The 27001-nt window shown below is 45.2% G+C and overlaps 1 protein-coding gene across 2 annotated transcripts in view; it reads right to left on the bottom strand.

Moving 5' to 3' along the window:
- The window catches only part of IFT172 (intraflagellar transport 172), a 589829-nt gene that overhangs the window by 56611 nt on the left and 506217 nt on the right, over positions 1-27001 (bottom strand). For both annotated transcript variants that reach the window (XM_069233572.1, XM_069233571.1), the window contains exons 43-44: positions 22008-22103; positions 15955-16014 (exon numbers count right to left, since the gene is read on the bottom strand). In XM_069233572.1, coding sequence (XP_069089673.1) covers positions 15955-16014; positions 22008-22103 — 156 coding nt within the window. The remainder of the gene's footprint in view (positions 1-15954; positions 16015-22007; positions 22104-27001) is intronic.

Below are 27001 nucleotides of genomic sequence, written 5' to 3'. Positions count from 1 at the left end.
CATGCTGCAGCCCTTACAGACCTTCCCTGGCATCAGGGCCCTTGGTCCAGTTACAAAGGACTTACCTGGGTACCAGGGTTGTGCCAATTGTGGAGACAAAGGTACAGTTTAGGGAAAGAACACTGGTGCTGGGGCCTGGTTAGCAGGATCCCAGCACACTTTCAAATCCTAACTTGGCATCAGCAAAGGCAAAAAGTCAGGGGGTAACCATGTCAAGGAGGCATTTCCTTACATTAAGTAACTTGGTATTCTGATGGATAATTCAGACTGCAGATTCTTCACCGTTTGAATAGATACAAAAGCAGTACCTCCCAAAAGATGGAGGACTTGACTTCATCATAGAAAATCCTGCAGGACTGAACAGCAAAAAACAGCCCACCCGGGAGAACTGAGAGTCAAGGCATTAATGCCTGGTGAAGGTGAGGCCCATGTAGCCACCTTGCATATGTACAGTACCAGAACACCCCTGGCCAAGGTCGTAGTGGTAGCCTTAGCTCTGGTAGAACGAGCCACAACGCCCACAGAAGGCTTATTTTTGGCCAAGCAATGGCACTTTTGAATGCAGAGAATGATCTGGCTAAAGTCAGTTTCTAAACTGCCTTTTCCTTCTTAACACCAAGGAACCCCAAAAACTGTCATCCAACTGGTGTCCCTTAGTCGGCTCAATATCAGAGTTAAGGGGTCTCTTGGAATAAAATGGTGTAGAATCTCCTACTCTTTATAGTTATGTGACTGCGAGAAGAAACATGATATATTGCCACACGTGGAAAGGCAATGACCACCTATGGTAGAAATTAAGCCCGAGTCGGAAACACCAGCTTGTCTGGAAAGAAGACAATATAGATGGTATATGGTAGTTGCAGTAACAACGCCTGCAGTGCACTACTATGAGGAAGAGAGTTCTAAGAGTCAGTACCCTCGAACAACAGCTACGGATAGGCCCAAAAGGTGTGCATATTAAGATGGTAAGAACCAAACTATTTAATTACAAAAAACACAGGTGATCCCATAAATGTAAACCATTTAAAAATGCATCACAGCTAGTAACTTAAATAAAGAGAAGTGATAAGGTAAACTGAGAAAGGGAGAGATGGCTGACAACTAACCTTTAAGGGATATTTGACAGAGGTAGGCAGATCAGGAGACAGATGCTCAGTCTCGGAAGGTTGGAGTACGAGATCCTCTGAGCCCAGTCCAGGCGTATTAAGAAGAGCTGAACCTGGTCCCTCCTAACTTTCTTTAGACCCCGCGGAAGCAACAGCACAAACTAGAATAGGTAAAGAAGACTGGAGTTTCAAGGAAGGCTGACTGCATCTTCTAGGGAACCTTTAGGACGACACTCTACAGCGCAAAAAGCTTGAGAATGGGGATTCACAGGGGTGGAGAAAAGATGTAAATAGGGCACGCCCACTGGTGGAGTATACCTTGAACTATGTCCAGGTGCAGATGCCTCTAATGGTCAGCTAGATGGTGACTGCTGAGTTTTTATTTTTAAGCTCTGGCATTTAGGGGCCCCGCTAGATGGCTGACGGTCAAGAAAATTACCTGTAGGGCCATACAGAGCCACTGTCTCAGCTCCGCCTGGCACAGTACATGCTATTCCACACCATTCTATTTGTTGAAGTTCCACATGGCAGTTGTGTTGCCTGTCAGAATGTACACAGAACGCGAAGGAAGAACACAAGGCGTTCACGGCCAGCTGGGTGACATGCAGCTTCAGAAGAGTGATGTAGTGCTTTGCTCCAGTGGAGACCGGAGGCCTCTGATCTCCATCTAGTCCAGTTGGCCGCCCTCATCCAGAGTCCATGCATTCATCATCCATGTCAGCTTTTGACAGCTTAGGGAGAATAGCTTGCTGCAAATCAGGTTGGAAATTTCAGCCACCATTGAAGATCTGGGGCCACCTCGACTGAAATACGAATGTTGTCCAAGAGGCACTCACCCACCCCAGTGCTCAGTCCATTCAAGGTGGAGGTTCCACTGCAGAACCTACATGTACCTTCATGTGTGAGGCACCAGCAGAATCCACAAGACCAGGTGACCAAGAAGCCTCAGAGGGGTCCTAGCTTCAAAATAGGACCAAGACCAAAACATAATGATCATAGCCTGAATGTCCCAGACTCTTTGCAGGGGAGGAAAGACTTTAAATGCAACCATGTCCATAATGACTGTTATAAAAGGAATCCTCTCTTCCAGTCAAAGGTGGGATTTCTGCTCATTGATGGAGAACCCAAGGGAAGATTGGAGAGATGGTCACTGCTGGTGGTCTGTGTTCAACAGTGACAAGTTCATCTTCAACGAGTCAACAAGTTATAGCAATAAATGCACCTCATGGCAAGATGGACTGTGACCACTGCTATCACCTTCATAAACACCAAGGGGGCTGAGGTGTGCCCAAACAACAAGGCAGTGAAATTGAAGTGTTCCTTCCAGACAACAAAGCGGGGAAACTGCCTGTGGAACTGCATAACAGGCACATGAAAAACACATAACTTACTTTTGGTAATGCTCTTACTGCAGATTTCTTGCCTGTAGAACAGCCCCAGGTGCCAGACTAGATCTGAAGATTCAAACAGCATTGCTCCAGCACGCCAACATTTGGTGTCATGCGGCTCTGCGTTGAATTACTTACACCCCGAAAGGGACAATGGAGCTGCACATAAGTCAGGAATTTGCCCTTAGAGTATCCACCAGAAAAATTGCCAATCAACAATGCCCCGCACACAGGTACGCATGAATGGATCTCTTTCAGGTAAATGTCAGAATTATTGGCTTTGCCAATTCTTGATTAATTCTGATAGCTGCATTTTAGCTTTTTGCATTATTTATCCAGCTCTGCACGTTCCAGAATGAATATGACAAAACTAGATGGGATAATCCAACTCCAGACAGGACAGTGTGAGAGCTTCTATCCTGGCACCCCCAATCATTTTGTTAATGGCACATACCTGCTGTCAGAAGAACACACCAAAAAGTGGCTTTGTAAAAGCTTGCTGTCATTATGGGTGTGATTAAAACAGAAATGTTTTTCCTCTTTAAGAGGCCATTGCTTGAATAGTATTACTTAATTATTGAGTAATATACACATTGCAGTATCTCTGTGTACTGAAATGAAAATGTCACTTACCCAGTGTACATCTGTTCGTGGCGTTAGTCGCTGCAGATTCACATGTTTGGCACAGTCCGCTGCCTGGTGTTGGGCTCGGAGTATTACAAGTTGTTTTTCTTCGAAGAAGTCTTTTTTGGTCACGGGACCGAAGGACTCCTCCCTCTTCGGCTCCATTGCGCATGGGCGTCGACTCCATCTTAGATTGTTTTCCCCGCAGAGGGTGAGGATGGAGTTGTTTGCTATAAATAGTGCCCATGCAATGGAGTGAATATGTATGTACGTTAAGAGTTTATAATAATTATTTACAAATGTACAGATGTTTAAGATTTATGATCTACTTCTAAACGGCTACAGGCTTCCCGGGGAGGTGGGAGGGTACATGTGAATCTGCAGCGACTAACGCCACGAACAGATGTACACTGGGTAAGTGACATTTTCAGTTCGATGGCATATGTTGCTGCAGATACACATGTTTGGCATAGACTATAAAGCAGTTACCTCCCCTAAAAGCGGTGGTTTAGCCTGTAGGAGTTGAAGTAGTTTGGAATAATGTTCTTAGTACAGCTTGGCCCACTGTAGCTTGTTGTGCATTTAGTACGTCTACACAGTAGTGTTTAGTAAACGTATGAGGCGTAGACCAGGTTGCAGCCTTACATATTTCGCTCATAGGAATGTTTCCTAGAAAGGCCATTGTAGCACCTTTCTTTCTGGTTGAGTGTGCCTTTGGTGTAATAGGCAATTCTCTTTTGGCTTTAAGATAGCATGTTTGAATACATCTGACTATCCATCTAGCAATGCCTTGTTTAGAGATTGGATTTCCTATGTGTGGTTTTTGAAAAGCTATGAACAGTTGTTTTGTTTTCCTGATTAGCTTTGTTCTGTCAATGTAGTACATTAGTGCTCTTTTGATGTCTAATGTATGTAGTGCCCTTTCAGCCACAGAATTTGGTTGTGGGAAGAACACTGGCAATTCTACTGTTTGATTTAAATGGAATGGTGAGATTACTTTTGGCAGAAATTTTGGATTTGTTCTTAGAACTATTTTATTGTTGTGTATTTGAATAAATGGTTCTTGTATGGTAAATGCCTGTATTTCACTTACTCTTCTGAGGGATGTGATTGCAATGAGAAATGCGACTTTCCAGGTTAGATATTGCATTTCACAGGAATGCATGGGTTCGAAAGGTGGACCCATGAGTCTTGTTAAGACGATGTTAAGATTCCATGAAGGAACTGGTGGTGTTCTTGGTGGTATAATTCTTTTTAGCCCTTCCATGAATGCTTTAATAACTGGTATTCTAAATAGAGACGATGAATGAGTAGTTTGTAGGTAAGCAGATATTGCTGCGAGGTGTATTTTTATAGATGAAAAAGCGAGATTTGCTTTTTGCAAATGTAGTAAGTATCCTACTATGTCTTTAGTAGAGGCATGTAATGGTTGTATTTGATTGGCATGGCAGTAGTAAACAAATCTTTTCCACTTAGATGCATAGCAGTGTCTAGTGGAAGGTTTTCTAGCTTGTTTTATGACCTCCATGCATTCTTGTGTGAGGTCTAAGTGTCCGAATTCTAGGATTTCAGGAGCCAAATTGCCAGATTCAATGATGCTGGGTTTGGATGCCTGATCTGTTGTTTGTGTTGTCTTAACAGATCTGGTCTGTTGGGTAGTTTGACATGCGGTACTAGTGAAAGGTCTAGAAGAGTTGTATACCAAGGTTGTCTTGCCCATGTGGGTGCTATTAGTATGAGTTTGAGTTGGTTTTGACTCAACTTGTTTACTAGATATGGAAGGAGAGGGAGAGGGGGAAAAGCGTATGCAAATATCCCTGACCAACTCATCCATAGAGCATTGCCTTGTGATTCGCGGTGTGGGTACCTGGATGCGAAGTTTTGGCATTTTGAGTTTTCTTTTGTTGCGAACAAATCTATCTGGGGTGTTCCCCAAATTTGAAAGTACTTGTTCAGAACTTGGGGGTGAATTTCCCATTCGTGGACTTGTTGGTGGTCTCGCGAAAGGTTGTCTGCTAGTTGGTTTTGTATTCCTGGAATAAATTGTGCTATTAGGCGAATGTTGTTGTGAATCGCCCACTGCCAAATTTTTTGTGTTAGGAGGCACAATTGTGTTGAGTGTGTTCCTCCTTGTTTGTTTAAATAATACATTGTTGTCATGTTGTCTGTTTTGACAAGAATGTATTTGTGTGTTATTATGGGTTGGAAGGCTTTCAACGCTAGAAATACTGCTAACAGTTCTAGGTAATTGATATGAAATTTTGTTTGGTGTATATCCCATTGTCCTTGAATGCTGTGGTGATTGAGGTGTGCTCCCCACCCTGTCATGGAAGCATCTGTTGTTATAACGTATTGAGGCACTGGGTCCTGAAATGTCCGCCCTTTGTTTAAATTTTTGCTGTTCCACCATAGAAGCGAGAGGTATGTTTGGCGGTCTACAAACACCAGATCTTGAAGTTGACCCTGTGCCTGTGACCATTGTGATGCTAGACACTGTTGTAAGGGTCGCATGTGTAGTCTTGCGTTTGGGACAATGGCTATGCATGATGACATCATGCCTAGAAGTTTTAGCACAAATTTTGCTTGTATCTTTTGGTTTGGAAACATAGCACTTATTACCTTGTGGAATGCCTGCACTCTTTGTGGACTTGGAGTGGCAATTCCTTTTGATGTGTTGATGGTTGCTCCTAGATATTGTTGTGTCTGACACGGTTCTAGGTGTGATTTTGTATAGTTGATGGAAAACCCCAGTTTGTGAAGGGTTTGTATGACACATGTGGTGTCGTTTGCGCATTTTTTTACTGTGTTGGTCTTGATTAGCCAATCGTCTAGGTAAGGGAACACATGTATCTGTTGTCTCCTGATGTGTGCTGCTACTACTGCTAGACATTTTGTGAACACTCTTGGTGCAGTTGTTATTCCGAATGGCAACACTTTGAATTGGTAATGTATTCCTTTGAATACGAACCGTAGGTACTTTCTGTGAGAAGGGTGTATTGGTATATGAAAGTACGCATCCTTTAGGTCTAATGTGGTCATGGCAGTAGTGCTTGAACTTCTAGTCCTAAAAGTTCTAAATGTTGTGGTGACATTTTGCGTGTTTTGGGAGGGATGTTTGGTGGGAATTTGTGGAATTCTATGCAATAGCCATGTTGGATTATTGCTAATACCCAATTGTCTGTTGTAATCTGTTGCCAAGATTGGTAGAATTGGCTTAGTCTTCCCCCCACTGGTGTTGAGTGAAGGGGTTGCGTGACTTGAAAGTCACTGTTTAGGTGGAGGTGTTTTTGGAGTCTGGAATCTTCCCCTACTCCTCTGGAATTGACCCCCCCTATATCCCCTGAAACCTCCCCTTTGGAAGGAACCCTGATATGGTGTGGTTCTTGTTTGTTGGCTGGTGGTGTCTGTGGGTTGGCCACGAAACCCCCCTCTAAATGGAGTTTTTCTAAAAGAGCCTCTGCTCTGCGGGGAGTAGAGTGCGCCCATGGCCTTGGCCGTGTCTGTGTCCTTTTTAAGTTTTTCAATGGCTGTGTCCACTTCAGGGCCAAAAAGTTGTTTTTCGTTGAAGGGCATATTAAGGACAGCCTGCTGGATTTCAGGTTTGAAGCCTGAAGTGCGGAGCCAAGCGTGTCTCCTTATGGTGACAACAGTGTTGACTGTTCTCGCTGCAGTATCGGCTGCGTCCAGTGAAGAGCGGATTTGATTGTTTGAGATCGTTTGTCCCTCTTCAACTATTTGCTGCGCCCTTTTTTGGTATTCTTGGGGAAGATGGTCTACGAGAAGTTGCATCTCATCCCAGTGAGCGCGGTCATATCTTGCCAGCAGCGCTTGAGAATTTGCGATGCGCCACTGGTTGGCTGCCTGTGATGCTACTCTTTCCTGCCGCATCAAATTTTCTGCTTTCTTTGTCCGGAGGTGGGGCGTCGCCAGATGTATGGGAATTTGCTCTTTTGCGAGCTGCCCCTACTACTACGGAGTCAGGTGGTAACTGCGAAGTAATAAACACTGGATCTGTGGGTGGTGGTTTGTATTTTTTATCCACCCTTGGGGTGATGGCTCTTGATTTTACGGGCTCTTAAAAAAAAAATTTGCGTGCCGTAACATCCCCGGTAGCATTGGGAGACATTGATATTGGCTATGTGTAGCCGAGAGGGTGTTAAATAAAAAATCATCCTCTATAGGATCTGAATGCAGTTGGACATTGTGGAATTCTGCAGCCCTAGCCACCAGTTGTGAGTATGAGGTACTGTCCTCTGGCGGTGACGGCTTTGTGGGGTATGAATCTGGATCATTGTCCGGCACTGGGGTGTCGTATAGGTCCCAAGCGTATTGATCCTGATTATCTTGACTTATGGTAGTTTGCGCTGGTGAGTGCATTTGTGGCGGTGTTTGTGCCGGCGATGCCTGTTGTAGTGGAGAAGGCGGAGGCGTGACTTTTTTAACCACTTTGGCTTGTGGTTGTGCTTCATCCTTGAGGAGACTCATCCTTCTTTTCCTCATTATTGGGGGAAGGGTTGATATCTTCCCTGTGTCTTGCTGGATGTACAGTCTCTTTTGTGTGTAGTCTGATTCTACACTTTGGAGCTCTTGTCCAAATCTGTGCATCTGGCCACTTATTCCTTGTTCCTCTGAGTAGGATGAAGGTGTGGTATTTTTCGGCGCCGAGAGAGAATCTTTTTTCGGTTTCGGCACCAACAGAATTTTTGTTCCTTTCGGCATGGATTCTCGGTGCCGATGTTTTTCGGTGCCGGTATCTTGTTTTTGTCTCTCGGAGCCGCTTTCTCGGCTCCGAGGTTGCTCCATGGCGGTCCCTCGACCGGAGTCGGGTGTCTTCGCTATGGGCGTGCCCTTTTTCGGCGCCTTCGACGGGTCGTCTGTTTTATGGGTCGAGCCATGGCCTGTTGGCAGTGGCGTCCCCTGGGCTTTCGGTTTGTCGATGGTTTTACTTTTCGACGTCTTACTCACAGTTTGTTGCTGTTGTTCGACGTCGGAGTCTCCGGATTCTGATTCCGGAACCGAGAATGTTTCCTCTTCGTCGTCGAAACGTTGTTTTGTCGGCGTGGACGCCATTTGTAGACGCCTGGCTCTTCGGTCCCGGAGTGTTTTTCTGGACCGGAAGGCTCGACAGGCCTCACAGGTATCCTCCTTGTGCTCGGGGGACAAGCACAAGTTACAGACCAAGTGCTGATCTGTATAAGGATACTTACTGTGACATTTTGGGCAGAAACGGAACGGGGTCCGTTCCATCGGCTTCGATGTCGCACGCGGTCGGGCCGACCAGGCCCCGATGGGGGAATCGAAGCTACCCCAAAGTCTTCCGATGATCGGTGTCGATGTACCTAACTATCCCGATACCGAACGGAACAATACCGACGCTTTCTTCCGAGATTCTGACTAACTTTCCGAACCGAAACACGGAGCGAAAAGGAATACGTCCGAACCCGACAGCGGAAAAAAACAATCTAAGATGGAGTCGACGCCCATGCGCAATGGAGCCGAAGAGGGAGGAGTCCTTCGGTCCCGTGACCAAAAAAGACTTCTTTGAAGAAAAACAACTTGTAATACTCCGAGCCCAACACCAGGCAGCGGACTGTGCCAAACATGTGTATCTGCAGCAACATATGCCATCGAACGAACAAGTTACTTGCCTCCGGTAACGCATTACCTGGTAAAGGCTCCATGTAGCTGCAGATTCCTTACCTTAGAATTTCCTGCCGTAAGCTCGGCATCCGGAATTGTTTGCTGAGCAGTACCCTGCGTGCGCTGTCGGGTGGCGTCATTCAGATCCGTGTGCGTCGTTCAGATTTGCCTGGCGTAAATGAAGCCATCTGTTAAGGCACCACCCCGGCACAAGTACGTCAGTTCTTTTACCCCCGAACATTGACGCCAGAAGCGCAGTCATGGATAGAACCAATAGTTCGTCTGTGCAATATCTAGGGCCCTGAAAGGGATAAACCCTAACCCTATTTAGACATTTCCGCAGAGCAGGGAGGCCTGGGTGGGTGTAAGGAATCTGCAGCTAAATAGTCTCTACCAGTAAATGCGTTACCGAAGGTAAGTATCTGGTTCATCTGATATAGACTTCTAGCTGCAGATTCCTTACCTTTGAATAGATACCCAGGCCATAACCTCCTGGCGGTGGGCTGAGGATACCTCCACTCACACTAAAGTTCTGTAGGAGCGAATGGGCAAAGTGTCCGTCTCTCCGTATCTGACTGTTCAGGCAGTAGTGTTTTGCAAACGTGTGCAAGAATGCCCACGTTGCTGCCTGGCAGATCTCCAGGACTGGAACGCCTTGTGCTAGCGCAGTGGTAGCAGCGTTGCCCCTGGTAGAATGAGCCCTCAAGCCCTCAGGAGGCTGCTTCCTGGCCAATGCATAGCAAATCTTCATGCAGAGAACAACCCAGCGTGAAATGGTTCGCTTTTGCACTGCCCGACCCTTCTTTGCTCACACGTACCACACAGAGTTGGTCATCCACCCTGAACTCTTTTGTGCGGTCAAGGTAGAATGCAAATGCTCTTTTTGGGTCTAGCCGGTGGAGTCACTCCTCTTCCTTAGAGGGATGCGGTGGAGCAAAGAAGGCAGGCAGGGTGATGTTCTGACCCAGATGAAATGGGGTCACCACCTTGGGGAGTAAAAAGGCACGAGTTCTGAGAACCACCTTATCTGGATAGATAGTGAGAAACGGTGGCTTCGATGAAAGAGCTTGCATCTCACTCACCCTCCTGGCAGATGTTATTGCCACTAAGAAGGCTGTCGTGATGATGAGCAGCCGGAGGGGGCAGTTCTGTAAGGGTTCAAAGGGTAACACACTCTAGAAATGTGAGGATCAGATTTAAGTCCCATTGGGGCGTAACAAACGTTGTAGAGGGAAACATATGTACAAGCCCTTTGAGGAATCTATGTACAATGGGAGATTTGAAAAGGGAAGGCTGATCAGGTAGTCGAAGGAATGCCGATAAGACAGAAAGATAGCCCTTGAGAGTACCCAAAGCAGAACCCTGTTGGGCAAGGGATAGTATAAAGAGAAGGATATCAGAAAGAGAAGAAGAAAGAGGATCAAGAGACCTTTCTGTACAATAACATACAAAGCGTTTCCAACGGCAGGCGTACACCGTTTTAGTGGAGGGACGCCTGGATGCCGAAATAACTTTACAGACTTCCGGAGGAAGGTCAAAAGCCATCAAATGTTGCTGCTCAATCTCCACGCATGCAGAGGCAGAGTTGACAGGTTCGGGCAGAGAACTTTCTCCAGCTACTGTGACAGAAGATCCTCCCGAAGGGGCAACCTGATTGGAGGATTGATGCTCATTTTCAGAATCTCTGGATACCAAACTCTCCTTGCCCAGTCCAGAGCCACTAGGATTACCTGGGCCCAGTCGTTCTTGATCATCTTGAGAACTCTGGGCAGAAGTGGTATGGGCAGAAATGCGTGTAGGAGGCCTGAACTCCACTCGCGATGAAAAGCATCGCTGAGAGACTGCCGCCTTGGAAACGCCAACAAGCAATACTGGTGACATTGAGTGTACTCTGCAGAGGCGAACAGATCTAACCAAGGCTCTCCCCACTGCTGAAAGAGTCCTTGTGCCACCTCCAGATGGAGATACCATTCGTGATCCGCTAGGCATCGACCGCTGAGTTTGTCCGCCCTGGCATTGAGAGAACCTGCCCGGTGTTGAACCACCAGGGTTATGCCCTGCTGTTCCAGCCATGTCCAGAGACGCAGAGCCTCTTTACAAAGGGTCCACGACCCTACAACTCCCTGCTTGTTGCAGTACCACATTGCGGTGGTGTTGTCCGTGAACACCCGCACTATCTTACCTTTTACAACAGAAAGAAATGATTTCAATGCCAGTCGGATCACCCGGAGCTCCAGCACACTGAAATGGAGTCCAGATTCCACCTGAGACCTAAAAACTCTGATCTCCACCTCTCCCAGATGGCCGCCCTATCCCAGAAGTGACGCATCTGTCACTACTGTGAGATCTGTCTGGAGAAGGTAGAGGAGTCTGCCTCTGACCCAATCACAATTTACTAACCACCACTGCAGGTCTTTTGCAGTTCCCTCTGAGATCTGAACCGTGTCGTTAACATTCCCCTGATGCTGCGTCCACTGGAACTTAAGGTTCCACTGCAGAGCCCTCATATGCCATCTGGCATGCTTGACTAACAGGATGCAGGAGGCCATGAGCCACAACAGCCTCAGAATCTGTCTCACTGAAATCCAGGATAGAGGCTGAAACATCGGTATCATAACCTGAATATCCTGGACTCGCTGCTCGGGAGTTTAAGTCTAGAACAGCTCTGATAAAAGGAAGCTTCTGATAGGGAGTCAGGTATGACTTTGGCTTATTTATTGTGAACCCCAGCAAATGCAGGTGGTTGATGAGTGCCTGGGGCGTAGGAGCCTTCAACAGCCAGTCGTCAAGGTAGGGGGAAGCCTGAAATCCCTAACCTGCGCAGATGAGTTGCTACCATCGCCATCACTTTGGTGAACACCCGAGGGGCACTGGTGAGACCAAAGTGGAGCATGGTAAACTGAAAGTTCTCGTGGCCCACCTTGAACCACAAGTAGCACCAATGGGCAGGCAAGATGGGGAAGTGAAAATACGCATCCTGCAAGTCCAACACTACCACCCAGTCTCCTTGGTCTAGGGCAGACAAGACCTGAGCTAGAATGAGCATCTTTAATTTCTCCTTTTTGAGGAAGAGACTGATGTCCCTTAAATCCAATATAGGGTGAAGACCCTTGTTCTTTTTTGGAATCAGAAAGTAGCGGGAATAACAACCACTGCCTACTTGTGATATCTGGACCCTTTCTATGGCCCCCTTGGCCAAGAGGGCCATAACTTCCTCAAGGAGCAAGATTAAGTGATCCTCCATCAGCTGCTCTTTGAATGGAGGCATAAAGGGAGTGAAATACTGGAAGGGGAGGGAATAGCCCTTCTGTATCATCTGCAAGACCCATTTGTCCGATATTAGGGGCCGCTAGTTTGGGGGATGAAATTGAATTCTCCCTCCAACTGGATGTGTGTGTTCTTGCAGAATCATATTCGGACGACTTTGGCGCTGTGGAAGAGGGGGGCTGGGTGGTGGCCGACATCTGGCTAGACCCTCTGGGTCTGAAGGTACCACAACCTCGTCCTCACACTGGATGTTGATTTGACAGAGGACGGTGGCTGATTTGCAGGTGCCTCGAAAGGGATGAAAGGCAGACTTCTGGTGAGCAGGCACCGAGAGGCCCAAGGAACTGGCCGTAGCCCGAGAATCCTTGAACCTCTCAAGCGCCGAGTCTGCTTTTTCTCCAAGTAGGTGTGAGTGATCAAAAGGCATGTCCCATAAGGTTTGCCTGGACATTCCCCAAAAAACCAGAAGTACGGAGCCAGGCATGGCAATGAAGGCCCACCGTCAAAATCGTCCTACCCAGCGAGTCAGTCGTGTCCAAACCACATACCGTATCGTAAACTTCACTGCATCTCTCTCATCTTTTACAGCTTGTGAGAGAGTGTCCCGCACATCCTCCAGGACCTGGGGCAGCACCTGTGCCACAGTATGCCATTAAGTATGGGAAAAACGTCCCAATAGGCATGAGGTGTTTACGGACCTTAATGTCAGGCTGGAGGTAGAAAACATTTTCTTTCCAAGCTGATCCATCCTCTTGGATTCCCTATCCGGGGAGCAAAAGGGAAGGCAACATGGGGAGTGGAGGCCCGGACCACCAAGCTCTCTGGGGTGGGGTGTTGGGTGAGGAAACTAGGGTCATTAGGAGATGGTCGATGGCGAAGGCCGAATGTCGTATTAACAGGAGCTCCTGTGCTGGGTCTCACTGAACGGTAACATTGGTTCCGATGTAGTTACACCCGGCTGAAGCACCTCAGTCAGGAGGTTAGTCCTGACTGGCACCGTAGGCAAATCTAGGACCAAGATCTCAGCAGCCCTACGCACCACCATAGCATATGAAGCCCCCTCCTCCACAGCCACAGTAGGAGGTGAGAGCATGCCAGTATCTGGAGAGGTATCCAGTCCGCCAGCTTCCCCTAGTTCCTCATACCAGTCCATATGCTGCAAACCAAATTCAAAATGGTCCGGAGACCCCCTTCCATTCCCCTCCTGTGTCTGGCTGATCATAATAAGCCTCAGGCACTGATCTGGCCCCTGTCTGCGCCGTCGAAGTCAGAATTGGCACTGTACGATGTTGTTCCAGCTCCGGATCATCAGGGATGGGGCTCGCTCCAACAGTGCCAGTGGGTGCCGGTGTAGTGTCGACTTCAGGAAAGACGCCGGGGGAAGCCGACTGTGTGTACTCGGCATCACTCTGGATCCTGGAGTCCCCAACGGGGCAGAGGCCGAAGCTGCCTAATCCGACCCCTGGCAACCCAGCGGACCTGAAGGCGTGCCAAAGGGGACAGCCCGCTCACCTACGAAGCTCATGGCGTCGTAAAACTCTTTGAGCTGAGCAGGGATCGCTCCAGCTCCCAGAAAAAAAGAGAGGGGGAGAGGGAGAGAGGGGGAGAGGGAGAAAGGAAGGGAGGGAGGGAGAGAGGGGGAGAGGGAGAGAGGAAGGGAGGGAGAGAGAGAGGGGGAAAGAGAGAGGGGGAAAGAGGGAGGGAGAGAGGGGAGGGAGGGGGAGGGAGAGGTAGGTAGAGGGAGGGAGAGGGAGGGAGGGAGAGAGAGAGGGGGAGAGGGAGAGGGGGAGAGGGAGAGAGGGGGAGAGGGAGAGAGAGAGGGGGAGAGGGAGAGAGAGAGGGAGAGAGGGAGAGAGAGAGGGAGAGAGGGGGAGAGAGGGGGAAAGAGGGAGGGAGAGAGGGGGAAAGAGGGAGGGAGAGAGGGGGAAAGAGGGAGGGAGAGGGAGAGGGAGCGGGGAGAGGGAGAGAGAGGGAGCGGGGAGAGGGAGGGAGAGAGAGGGAGAGGGAGGGAGAGTGTGTGTGGAGGTGGGGGGAGACAGGGGATTGGGAGGATCGAAGTCAGCACTGGCATTGGTTCTGCTTCTGCTGAACTGTGCCTAGAACGTTGACGTTCCCGAGATGCCTCATCGGACAACGGGCATAGCAAAGTCGAAGTCCGCTTGGACTTTTTCTTCTTGTGCCTCTTCCCCGAGTGCCTTGAGGACCTCAAGTGTGAAGAAGAGGACTTGGGGCTCCTCGAGCGGTCCCGCCAAAAAAAGCAGAGGGTAGCTCGATTCCAGACCGGCGCGGAAGAAAAATAATTGACGTACGCGCCTGGTGGTGCATTTATAGGTGACTGTGACATCACAGACGGCTCCAACGTCACCACGCGGATCTGAACGATGCCACACGACGGCACGCGAAGGGTAATGCTCAGCAAAAAAATCCGGATTTCAAGCTGACGCCAGGAATTTCTAAGGTAAGGAATCTGCAGCTAGAAGTCTCTATCAGATATACTATGAAAAAAAGTTCATAGTACCTCTGCTGCTGCTGGAACTCTCAGCACAAGGCACTGATGCAGCTCTTCCTACAGTGCTATGGACGAGCACCAGCCCACTTGCTGCTAGTATATGTAATGTGTAATGCCATATCACACCACCTCTGCTGCTGCTGAAACACGCAGCACAATGCACGCTGCAGCTCTTCCTGCAGTGCTATGGACGAGCACCTGGTACATGCAATGTGTTATACCACATCATACCACCTCTGCTGCTGCTGGAACACGCAGCACGATGCACCGCTGCAGCTCTTCCTGCAGTGCTATGGACGAGCACCAGCCCACTTACTTCTAGCACATGTAATGGTGTTATGCACATCATATCACCTCTGCTGCTGCTGGAACATGCAGCACAATGCACGCTGCAGCTCTTCCTGCAGTGCTATGGACGAGCACCTGGTACATGCAATGTGTTATACCACATCATACCACCTCTGCTGCAGCTGGAACACGCAGAACGATGCACTGCTGCAGCTCTTCCTGCAGTGCTATGGACGAGCACCAGCCCACTTGCTTCTAATACATGCAATGTGTTGTGCCATATAACACCACCACTGCTGCTGCTGGACCATGCAGCATGATGCACTGTTGCTGCTCATCTTGCGATGTGACAGAAAGCAGTACTGGGGTAACTTGGCAGCAGCATGGGTGGTTTCTACTGGAGCGAAAGGCCGGAAATATATTTTCTAATACTCTGCTTACGTTGCAGTGCATGGGCACCTTTTCAAGCACTAAAAATGAAGCACTCCTTAGGCACACTAACACGACTGCTGGCCAATCAAATGCCGACCTGGCGTAAGAAGGCTTGTTACCTAATGACAGACAAAGCTCATCTCTCTGTAATCTTTTTTGTTATTACATGAGCCATTGCAGATAGCAAAAGTGGTTTTAGTATAAACTACAAAAGAATAAGGTAGGTTGACGGTGCTCAGTGCCAGGAGAGGGCTACGAGGGGGCGGGTAATGTTGTGGCACCTTTGTGCCAATTCAAAATAGGAAGAAAAATTAAACTAATTGTATTCTTTGGTGGCTCCCTTTAAAGATTCTCTGTTACAGATTTGAGAAGTCACTCCGGGTATTCTGGCACAAGAGTTATTTAAAGAAACAGAAACACTGTAATGCTTTCAGTATCAGAAATTATAAAAGCCATCATCAAAATCGAATAAAACATTAGAAAAAACAACATCTTTGTATGTATAGCACTGACCCTAGAAGACAAAGTACTCGTTCAAGAAACATTTAAATCCCAACTTAATCTGTAATCCTTACAAAACATGATCGACATTTCAGAATAAAGCATGTTAGCCATGGATATACCTTTTATATACTGGCAAAAGGACCTAATCCACCAGCACAGAGGAGCCCAGGAAGTGAATAGTTTACCAAATACTCACATCAACAAGATCCAGGAATCTATTGAGGAAGATGAAGGCCATGTTCTCCCATCCCACCGCCTTATTAAAAGAGGAAAAAACTTTTGAAAGTTTTGTTACATTGAACTCACGAGTGAACAACTTTTTGATGAAAATCCTATTAACTTTTAAAATTGTAATGATTCAGGGCCTGATTTACATATTGGCGGTTGGGTTACTCCATCACAATGTTTATGGATATCCTGTCCGCTGAAATCTAAATCCCATAGGGAATAATGGGATTTCGATTTTGGTGGATGGGATAGCCGTCACTGTTGTGACTGGGTAATTTGTCCACCAATATCTAAATCAGGCCCTTGGTCTGTACCATCTAGGTATTTAACTTTAGACGTTGTTTTGTTTATACTGAATATGCATACTTTGCCTTTTATTTTTGCATGTAACTTCAACATTATCATTTCAAAGAATTCTGATACATTATCAAGCAAACACAAAGCCAAGTAGAACACGTTTCTTACTTTTAATCCTAGTTCTCCCATCATAGGAATTTTTATTGAAGTCAAACACTAAATTGCTCTGCACTTGGGAAGGATTGTAGATGATTTTTAAAAACAAAAACCTTTCTTATTAAAAAAAAATAAAAGAAATAATTAAAAAACTTTATTTTTTAGGAGGTGGCCATTTGCAAGCTTTATTAAATAAATGTATTTACTTTAAAGTCTTCCAAATTAAAGATGCTAAGTATGCTTAAACTGATATAGTTTCCTTATTAAAACAAAATGTCACACTAAGGAACGGAGCCAGACAGGCAGCGAAGAGCTGAAAAGAACACTTTAGAGAAAGCAGATCTGCTAACTAAATGTGAAGATGTGGGAACTGAAAACCTGATCATTTGACAGCATATACATTTCCTAAAGCAATTACAACACAACTGATTGATTGCTGTCGGCGTAATGGAAGGCTGTCAATTATGACTACCTTGACGGAGAACTAAAATGACAAGCGTGTGTGAGTGGTGTTTGGCCAGCAATTAAGCATGGTTTGTTGTGAGGTTTTCTGGAACAGAACAGTTTTTATAAAGATAGATTAATATTTTGCTGTTGCTCATAATTAATGAACAAAAAATGTTTTATAAAGTAAAAACAGCTGATACAGAAGGCGTCCCATGCGTTAACCAACAGTCATGGGTAATTTGTCCAAAAAGTGAAATTATAAGCAAAATATCCAAGACTTCAAAAGCTTTCTAAAATGGTTCTCAGTATTAATGGATCGAAGAGAGAAAGGAAGCTTATTCCTTTGTTGTCAAGAAGGAAAAAGATCTTCCATCTTTCCTTATTAGCTTGATTTCTTTTTCATTGTACAGAGCATAGCATTGCTCAATGTCAGGCCTCCAATTGGGTTAGTTGGAATCTTTTCCAAAGATGTTTGGGACAGGTGACATGATATGCTGGATATGCCAGAATGAGCGCCTTAAACTGAATGCGCTTCTGCACTGGCAGCCAGTTAAGCTGTTTGAGATGCTGGGAGATAGATGAACTGCAAGGTATTTTTAAGACCAATCTTGCTGCTGGTTTTGAACCATCGGCAGCAAATGATTAGGACTTTGGAGAAGGCTAAATAAAGGCTATTGCCATAGTCAAGTCTGGAACTAATGAATGCATCAACTACTATTTTCGCCTCAAGAAGGAGTAGTTCCAAGAATTTGTTTAGTGTACAGAGTAATATAAAACAAGTACCGTAAAACTTTAAACTATCAAATTTAACTTGTTACCAGTGCTGGGGAGGATGAATTGGGAGCCCTTTTGGCTACCAGTCATTGATGGCTCCAATAACAATTGCAGTTTTGTCTGTGTTGCATTTAAATTACTCTGCTGCACTCATTCATTAACCTTGGATAGTCACATTTTAAAGAAAGCATATGGAATGTCAGTGGTTTTGTCCATTAATACCATTAACTGAGTGTCATCAGCATAAGAAACTACTTTAATCCCAAAAGACTCTAATAATTTTGCCAGGGGAGGCATAAAAACACTGAATAGAGTAGAGCTCAAAGAGAATCTGTGTGTGACACCATATTTGAGCCTTTTGCGTCCTAAAGAGAGATTGAAGATAGTTATTTTCTGTTGTCTATCAAAAAGGAAAGACTGGAGCCATCTTAATGCCTGGCCACAAATACCCATCTCAGACAGATGTTCTAGGAGTATAGTAAGTGAAACAGTATTGTACGCAGCTGATCAATCCAAAAGAATAAAGACATTCTTGCTGGTGTCTAATGTTTTGGGATCTGTCTGGCGGAATACAAAGCCTTGATTGTTAAGAAGACGGCAGCATACTACACTAATAAAATCGAAACTTCTGCTAACTCCACCAGGGCATTATTCCATATGATTACCAAACTGACCACAGTCCCCACTGATGCTTTAACATGCCCCAGCCAACCTTTTTGCAACTTGCTGGCTAGCTGTTTTCAGAAGAAAGTAGAAGATGTTTACAGGATTTTCATCACTGCAAATTCTTTACCCTATTCCTCCCAGGTCGCATCTTCTCTCCCAGTCGATGGACCCTGTCTTATGGACTTTATGCCTCCTTCTGAAGAGGAAGTAATGCATCTCATCTCCTCCACCAAATCCGGGTTGCTGCTTGACTCCTGCCCCCCCAAAAGTGGCAAAGCTAGCAGCAGAGACCATCACCCCAGTTATTTGGAATATATATCAGGCCATGTTCAAACTTGGTTCATTCCCTGCTCTTTGGAAGAAAGCCTCTGTGCTTCCTCTGATAAAGAAACCCAACTTGAACCCTTAGGATCCACGCAGCTATCGTCCAATATCTTGCCTACATTTTCCAGCTAAAATCACAGAACAGATCTTAAATAAGCAACTGGTGGAGTACATCAATACCAATAATATCCTTGATGATACCCAGTTTGGGCTCCGAAGTAATCAAGTATGGAAACAGTGCTGATCAAGGCCACAGAGGAGATCAGGTGGTCTTCTTGATGGAGGAGGGCGGGCAGCCCTCATCTTGCTCGATTTGTCAGCAGCCTTTGACATGGTTAATCACGGGCTGCTGTTGGAATGCCTTGCTGACACAGGGATCACAGGGGTGGCCCGGGACCGGTTTCAATTTTTCCTCTCGGATTGTCCTCAGGAGGTCCGTTTCTGTGAATTTGTTTCACCCTCATCCTCCAATCCCTGCAGGGTTCCTCAGGGCTCCTTGTTTAGTCCCACTCTTTTCAACGTTTATGTCTTGTCATTAGCCAGTTTAATTAGATCTTATGGCTTCTCGCTTACCTCCTATACTGACAACGCTCAAATTGTTATCTCATGTGCCAGCACAGAGTCAACAACAGGGATTAGATTTTGCGAATGTATGTGCACCATCAGCACATGGATGACAAAAAATTGCCTGAGATTAAACTCTAACAAAATAGAAGTGTTACTTTTCGGTACACATCGTTCTTTCTGGACAGACTCCTGCTGTCCGCAGAAACTAGTCCCTTTACCGGTCCCTAAGACCCGCAATCTCGGGATCCTACTAGACAACAGACTGTCTTTTGCCAATCATGTCAAGCCGGTCACTTCCTCTGCTTTTTTTATGCTCAGGACTCTAAAAACGATTTTTCCACTTATCCCTGGCCACTTACAGAAATTGGCTGTTACCTCGTTGGTAATGTCCAAGCTTGACTATTGTAGTGGTTGTCAACTATATGCCCAACAATCAGTTCAAAGTAAACTTCAATCATTGCAAAATGATGCTGCTTGCTTACTCCTTAATATTCCTAAATACTTTCTGCTTTCAGATCACATCAAGAAACTGCACTGGTGTCCTGTAAGGCAGAGAATTGTCTTCAAAGCATTCTGCATTGTCTTTAAAGCACTTAACAATCAAGGCCCTGCTTTTTCAAGGAAAATATTAAATGGTATAAACCTGGCAGATCACTCAGGTCTGCTTCTTGTCTACAGTTCCCAGGTTTAAACATTTGACCTGGGGTGGCAGAAGTTTCTTTCGAGGAGCTTCTAAGGCATGGAACACTGCCCATCTCTATCAGATCAGCTTCCACTGTACTAGTTTTTAGGAAAGCTGTGAAAACTGTAAGGAGACCGTGAATCTATCTCGCCACTAGGTTTTTTTCTGCTTTGCACGACTTCTCCGAGCTTTTTCAGCTAGCACCTGGACACCCTTGAGTATTAGTAGCAAATTCCGAACATGTTATTTTAATATATTCAGACACTTACAATAAAACAGCTTAACTGTAATATTGAGCCTGACGTCAGATTGAGACGGCTGCAAAAATACTGACTATTCCAAATATTCGGATAGCTGTACGTTAACAAGGTTTCCTAACATCTTAGAGAAAGGTGGGAACAAAGAAACAGATCTGAAGTTGGATACAATATCCGTCTTCAGGTGGCATTTCTTTTTAGAAGAGGCCTTACCCTTACATGCTTCCAGGTGAATTGAACAGAAGCTGTGTCAAAGGAAGGGTTAAACAAGGTGTTGATGATTGGATTAATTACTTCCATCGCTCTGGCCAGCACTCTGAAAAGTCATCCTGAGACCAAGACTTGCTGGGTGGATGCTTGTTCAGATTGTTGAAGGGTCAAGTGCTTGTATTGTTTATTTTAGAAAAAGTGGCAGGAGGCACCTCCCATTTAGCTTCCTCCTGAATCCTAGTTTCATAATCACCTTTATTTTTTATATTTTCCTCAAAGAAGCCTCAGAGGTAGTTGCAAAGATCCTCTGAAGGCTTAGCATCAGTGTTGTAAGATTTTGGTTGCCAGAACAATTTCGCGATTTGGAATATTTCTGAGGATCCATTCTTAGCAGTTTCAATTTTGAATTAATTTTGATAAGAAGTTATTTTTCCTTATAGTCTATTGAATAGTACTTCCACCATTTTCACTCCAGCCTTTTACAATTCTTTTTTCTTTTGCTAATGAAGAAGAAAGCCACGGTGCAGAACTGCTTTGCTTAAGGGCAATGGGAGAGGCAGGCTAGTTTGTCTATTGTCACCTTTAAATAGTGATTTTCTTGGTTTGTATCTGTTTCCAGTTGATGTTGGCAATGACTTGCTTGAAGTGTCCACTAAATCTTGGTCCCTGATGTTGCTCCACCTACAGATTTTACAGGTGGTATCTGGCGTCATAAGCTGCCACTGGCACCCTCGGTTTGCAGCGTGTATCGAGCCAATTTAAGTCTAGCAATTAGGAGCCTGTTTTGGAGTGGGATATGGTGAAAGCAAACTAGATGGGCCACATGGGTAAGCTGCTCAAACACCCCAAGCCCTCTGCATGGCACAGTGGTAGTTTGAGTCCATTATGACACCTCACCGTGCAGTATTCCTGTGGGATTAAACTGGCAAGGCGTCTCTTGCAGGCACCACTATGCTAACACAACCTGGATATCCCAGAACGGTCTTTAATGCAAGGCAGCAGGATCACCTTGTTATGTAGGTGGTGATGTTATGTGTGTAGACAACACCACAGCATGCTATGGTCTTAGGCATGTGCGACAACTCAGATCATCCCAGTGAGGAGCTCTTGTCTAGTGGTGAGGGCATAATGACTGGACAGAAGAAATCTGCTGATCAGGGCGCTGGTGGCAGCAAGAATCTCCTGGCCTGAGGACGCCTTCTTCCCCAGAAAATAACCCTGTCTGGCGTGTTGGTCATCAAAACCAAAAGAGGCACTGGAGCCAAAGCATCAATGGTATGCAGGAGAAAGAGTCATAGAGCAGGCTGTCAGGCAGGAGGTGCTGGTCTCCCTGGCCCTGAAAGCACAAAACGGGTCAACTTTGGGGAAAGGCCATGATATGAAAAGCAACGTCTTAATCTGTTCATGGTGGGCGTAACTTGATCCAGATGCCTGAGGATGGTGGGGGCGAACAGAAGAAAATGTACCAATGCATACAGACATGAGCACTGCAAAGCACAATGAATTCTTAAAAGTTTTCTGATGAGTCTACAAGTTGAACATTTCATCAACAGATACTTAGGATCGCTTGTTTTATGGGCAGTTATGCACATTATCTGGCACGATGCCTGAACTAGAACTCTCTCGTACTGGCTCACTTACCTTGGCAGCTGTTCCGGCCTCATAGAAACACTTGTCCGAGGGGATGAACTCCGTGTGCCGTAGTAACGAGACAGATAGTTTAGCAGCTAGTGTCTCCTGAGGGGCAAAGTAAGCTTTATTAGTTCATCACCAGTAGATTGGCAGAGAGCACCGCACTGTGTTAATAACATATTCTGAAGCTGTATAACCATGCAAACCCATCCTTCGAAAGGTACTTAGACACTTTTAATTACAAACAGTGCATGGATTCCACGACCACAGGTCTACAATGCTGGCTGCGTGTCTGGCTACCCATTTTTACCATCCTGACTACCTTCCTGCTGACTGCGGCCACTTGTATTCTTTTGACATTTATAAAAATAAATCATTCACAAAGATAAAAATGACAAATAAAAGTCTTAGCTTTGAGGTCACATCAAATCCAAAAAGGCTGATATGAATAATGAAAAAATACATTGGAATTGCAGTCCAATAATGCTTGAAGCCACCTATTTATTCTTGCATCCGTGCATAAAAACAAGTTAGCTCCCTTTGATAACATTTTTGTCTCATAGACTCTGCTTTCTAGAGATAACTGAGCATGAAATATATTCTAGGGCAAGGATCATTAGGGAGATTTTTGAATAGGCCTGACTGGCGACCCATCACTCCCATCAAAACAATGGGGGCAGGGTCAAACAGGACTTGTCCGCAGTCATAGTGGTGGGTGTGGTTTATAAGGGTCCTGTCCACGAATATGACATCAGTGCCTTTTTGTGCATCATTTGTTTAGCATCTCCCAAGAAATTTTCAAAACATTTTGAGACTTTCTGGTATCTTCCCTAGACATGCCTCTGTTCCCAAAACACTTGAGTTTTAAACCTGTCAGTTTTTTTGGCGGCACACGCTGTTTTATACTGAAAAAATGCATTCTTTCTCAAAATACTTCTCCAGTTTCAGCTGGAACATCACTGAATTAAGGACCTGAAGCAGAATCCTGCAGTAGAGTTGCATTCTTTGTCTGACAACTCAATTCCACTGCTGGAAAAGATGATGACATGGTTGACAACTAGTTGCAGCCAAGGATAGTGCTCTTTGTTACCCTTCGTACAGCACTTTGTACCGTTGTCCTTATGTGTCATGAAAATCAGTGGCAGGAAGACAAGGTATGTAGGAAGAAATAGAGAGATCATTATTACGTGTTTCATTTACTTAGGAAATCAGTAGCTTGCCTGACTACCACTGTCAGAGTTATAAACCCTGTAATACATTCTGGGTTCAATAATATGTACCAGTGACCAGTTCTATGGCCAATCTGCAGGTAATGATCACATGACTGCTACCAGGTCTGACCACTGACCATTATTATGTTCAGTGGGTACTCTGACCACCCTCCCTAATGATGCTGCCATAATTTAAAGGCCTCATTGATAGCAAGTAACTCTGATTACTCCCATCTAACCTCTTTTTGCATATAAAATACAATGTTTGCCACACATCTTCCTGTTCAGTAAATTACACTCCTTTGGGCAGGAAGTGTAACATCCCCCCGGCCTCAAGGCAGATTCCTTTCTTCTTGAGGAAGAAGCCTTCATGGCAACTATGGGTAACGGTGCTGACAGCATGGATGGGCGTCCTACTTTTAATTATGCACTCCTTTTTCCATAAAGTCCATCTTTATATGGTATACAGTTAGCCTCCAGTTAAGATTTCAGTCATGTCATTTGGATTTCATTCTCTTCCTTAACCATCTTTACTGCTATTTCTGGTTCGGTGTAAAAATACTTGCTGGATTTATGGTGCACATCTTTCTACCAGCTCCAATTTCCATCAGCCTCTTAAGCTACAGCTTCACAGCCTTTGGTTTTGCTTCCATTTCTGGGCAGGTGCTCTCAGGACATTTGTGTGTTGTCCTCTTCAGGACTATACAGGGTTCCTTTCACGTCCTTCTCTACGGCAGAACTGGTATTCAGCCAGTATTCAGGACGATATGAGCTTCTCCCTAGCTCAGGAGTTTACACACTAGATGGTCAGGCAGGCAAGAGTATCTCTGAGGGCACTGGGTTGTATCTATAGGGATGGATTAGCCACTTGTATTTTGTCATACTCCTAGTATTCTCTTTGACCATGGGTCGATCACACGAAATACCCAAGATATAATACTACAGTGCAAATTGCTTGATTATTATAAATATAGATATTGTAATAAAAAAGTAATCACTTTACATCAGTGTGTTTTCCCCACATTGTTTGATCTCAAATCTTTTGGGACAGGACGGGAAGAATGTCCGTACAAAACCCCACTGATTTTGCAGAACTGCAGGAACCTATATAAAGCCCCCTATTACTGCTTTATTCTTCTTTTCTCTGTTTGAAGTTTTCCTCTCTGGTCCTGTTGCATTTTCGACACAAAACCTTCTCTGTCCAATTGCAGCGATTCTAGCACCAAATAAAGCATTAATGGCAACCGCTCATTATTTCAGTATATGCTATATCACTAGGTATGTACCAGATTGAAGAACTGAAGCAGCTTCCTAAGATGCTGAAGTCCACAGTGTAAGCTCCAAGAGTGCCAGGAGCAGCTGCTGGACTACGAAAAGAAGAACAACGAGCTCTCCTGTATGATTTCCGGTCTGCGGATGCGGGTAACAAATTGGAAGAATGCAGGCACCAACACCAAGCTTTGCGAACCTCAACAGTTCAGCCAGCTGGGCTGTGCAGTCCCCTAGGGTCTGCATGTAGGTATTATGAGGGTGGAATATATCATCCTTCATCACTCCGCTCAAGGCTGCACAGGCGGCTGAATATTGATGTTTGGTACCTACGGCTGACTGTGCTGAACCATCAGTATAAATGACAGTGTGATATCTGTCAAATGGCAAGATGTCTAGAGGTGCGCAGTACTCCTGTTCGTACTGGAGAAATTCTTGTGTCTGAAGTTTTGGTTCAAAGATGTAATCATCATCAGTGGCTGTCAGGGAAGTTGGCCAATGAATCCAGTATGGATGTAATGCTCTAATGTTAGGAATGCTAGCTTTGGTGACAGCCTCTAAGACTGGCACCGGGGTAACAACAATAATGTGTTTCCCTTGGGCAAGTACCCTCTTCCTTGATGACAGCCATCTGTCCTGCTGTTAGAATTTTTCCTGTGGGCGCAAAACGTTGCTCTGCATAGGAGTATAAATGTGATTTATAGGCTATGGGCACCCGAAATTATTCTAATGACCAAATTCATTTTGTTATCACGTGTGCGTGTTTTGCTTCTAGAATGCCCTGTTGCAACCCTCTAAGGATGCATGTATGGTCTGTTGTCCAGTGTTTCTTAGAGAAATCAGGGCGTATTAAGTCATAGAGTGGCTTGAAACGTTGTGAATAATCAGGAACACAAGTTCTGCCAAAATTAAAGAAACCTAGCACAGACTGTAATTTCCAGTTGTTTGACGTTGAGCATACTTCTCTAAAAAGTGCAGGGACAGGCTCTTGCCCTGGTTTGACAGCTCATATCCCAGGAACAGTAGGCTGAGAAAGGCTATTTTAATTTTCTTAAAATTACATTTATAGCCAAGGGCTGCGGATCCTAGAACGATCCGATCGAACCTGGCAAGATTATTGTTGAGCTCATCATCTGTGAGATAGATGTCATCCACGTAAGACAACGCCTCAGGATCAATATTATGAAATATTGATGTGTAATATATAAAAACAATTGTGCTCTTGGCATAGACAGGCAACGGGGAGGCAGGTGGGACAGTGAAGAATCCACTGGTAGATACTGTATCCACCAGAAAAAGCATTACCGAAGGTAAGTAAGGATAAGTTACTTACCTGTAAATCCTAGTTCTCTTCCAGGGGATCCTCATCAATAGTCATAAACATTGAATATTCCCGCCCTCGTGCGGGGATCCCGGCGCATATATAAAAACACATGTAAAAGCATGAAAAATACATGAAAAATATAGCATTTTTTTAGAAGACAATTTTCATAACAGAGCCATGTATACATGTGTATAACAGTAATGCTGACTACGTTGATAAACAGGCTAAAATGCTTTATTTCTATGGAGTTTGTTTTTTCTTTTTTAAAACACTCTCCTTTATAATTACAAGAATTTTTTTTCCAAAGCCCCATAGTTGGGCCCAGGAAAAGAAGCACTAGCAAAATTTGTGAAGAAAAAACTACATTGAAAACAATAGAGTATTATTAGCTAATAGGCTGCATGTAGGTTCATACAGCAGAACCACAAAATTTGGCACCGTGCCTTTAAGACCCTGACCACCTCCAGTATCCCACCATGCCTCAGGGGTGAAGGAGAGGTGACAGTTGGTTCACAGTTAGGTCAATTATTTTTTACGGTGACAACGCATCCTACAGATTTAGATAGATGGTTGTGCTGCACTTCTAGGAGACTTGCGTCCGGGGAGGAGGGTGGGTTGTTTATGACTTTGATGAGGATACCCCTGGAAGAGAACTAGGATTTACAGGTAAGTAACTTATCCTTCTCTTCCAGGGGATCCTCATCAATAGTCAAACATTGAATAGATTAACAAGCCCATCCCTTAGCTCTGCGGACTGTCTAATAGAAGTGCAGGAAAAAGACATACACTATGCAAACAAATTTCTCAGAGACGCCTGCCCAACTTGAGCTTCCGCTCTGGCATCTGAGTCCAAACAGTAGTGCCTAGTAAATGTATGTACAGATTTCCATGTAGCAGCCTTACAGATTTCAGAGATTGGAACATTATTAAGGAGGGCAGCAGTAGCCGCTTTTCCTCTTGTCGAATGAGCCTTAGGCCTAGCCAATAACTGTTTGTTAGCCAATTGATATGCAGTAACAATACATGAAACTATCCATCTAAATATTGTTCGTTTTGAGGCTGCATCGCCTGCTCTCATGTGTCCGTAATTTACAAACAGGTGGTGAGATCGTCTAATCAATTTTGTCTTATCCAGGTAGAATTTTAGCACTCTTCAAATCCAGGGAGTGCAATGCTTCCTCCGCTGGAGTACCCGGATT

The sequence above is a fragment of the Pleurodeles waltl genome, chromosome 5 (genome assembly GCF_031143425.1).
Source record: "Pleurodeles waltl isolate 20211129_DDA chromosome 5, aPleWal1.hap1.20221129, whole genome shotgun sequence".
NCBI classification, from domain to species: domain Eukaryota; kingdom Metazoa; phylum Chordata; class Amphibia; order Caudata; family Salamandridae; genus Pleurodeles; species Pleurodeles waltl.
This window is presented reverse-complemented; position numbering and strand designations above follow the sequence as displayed.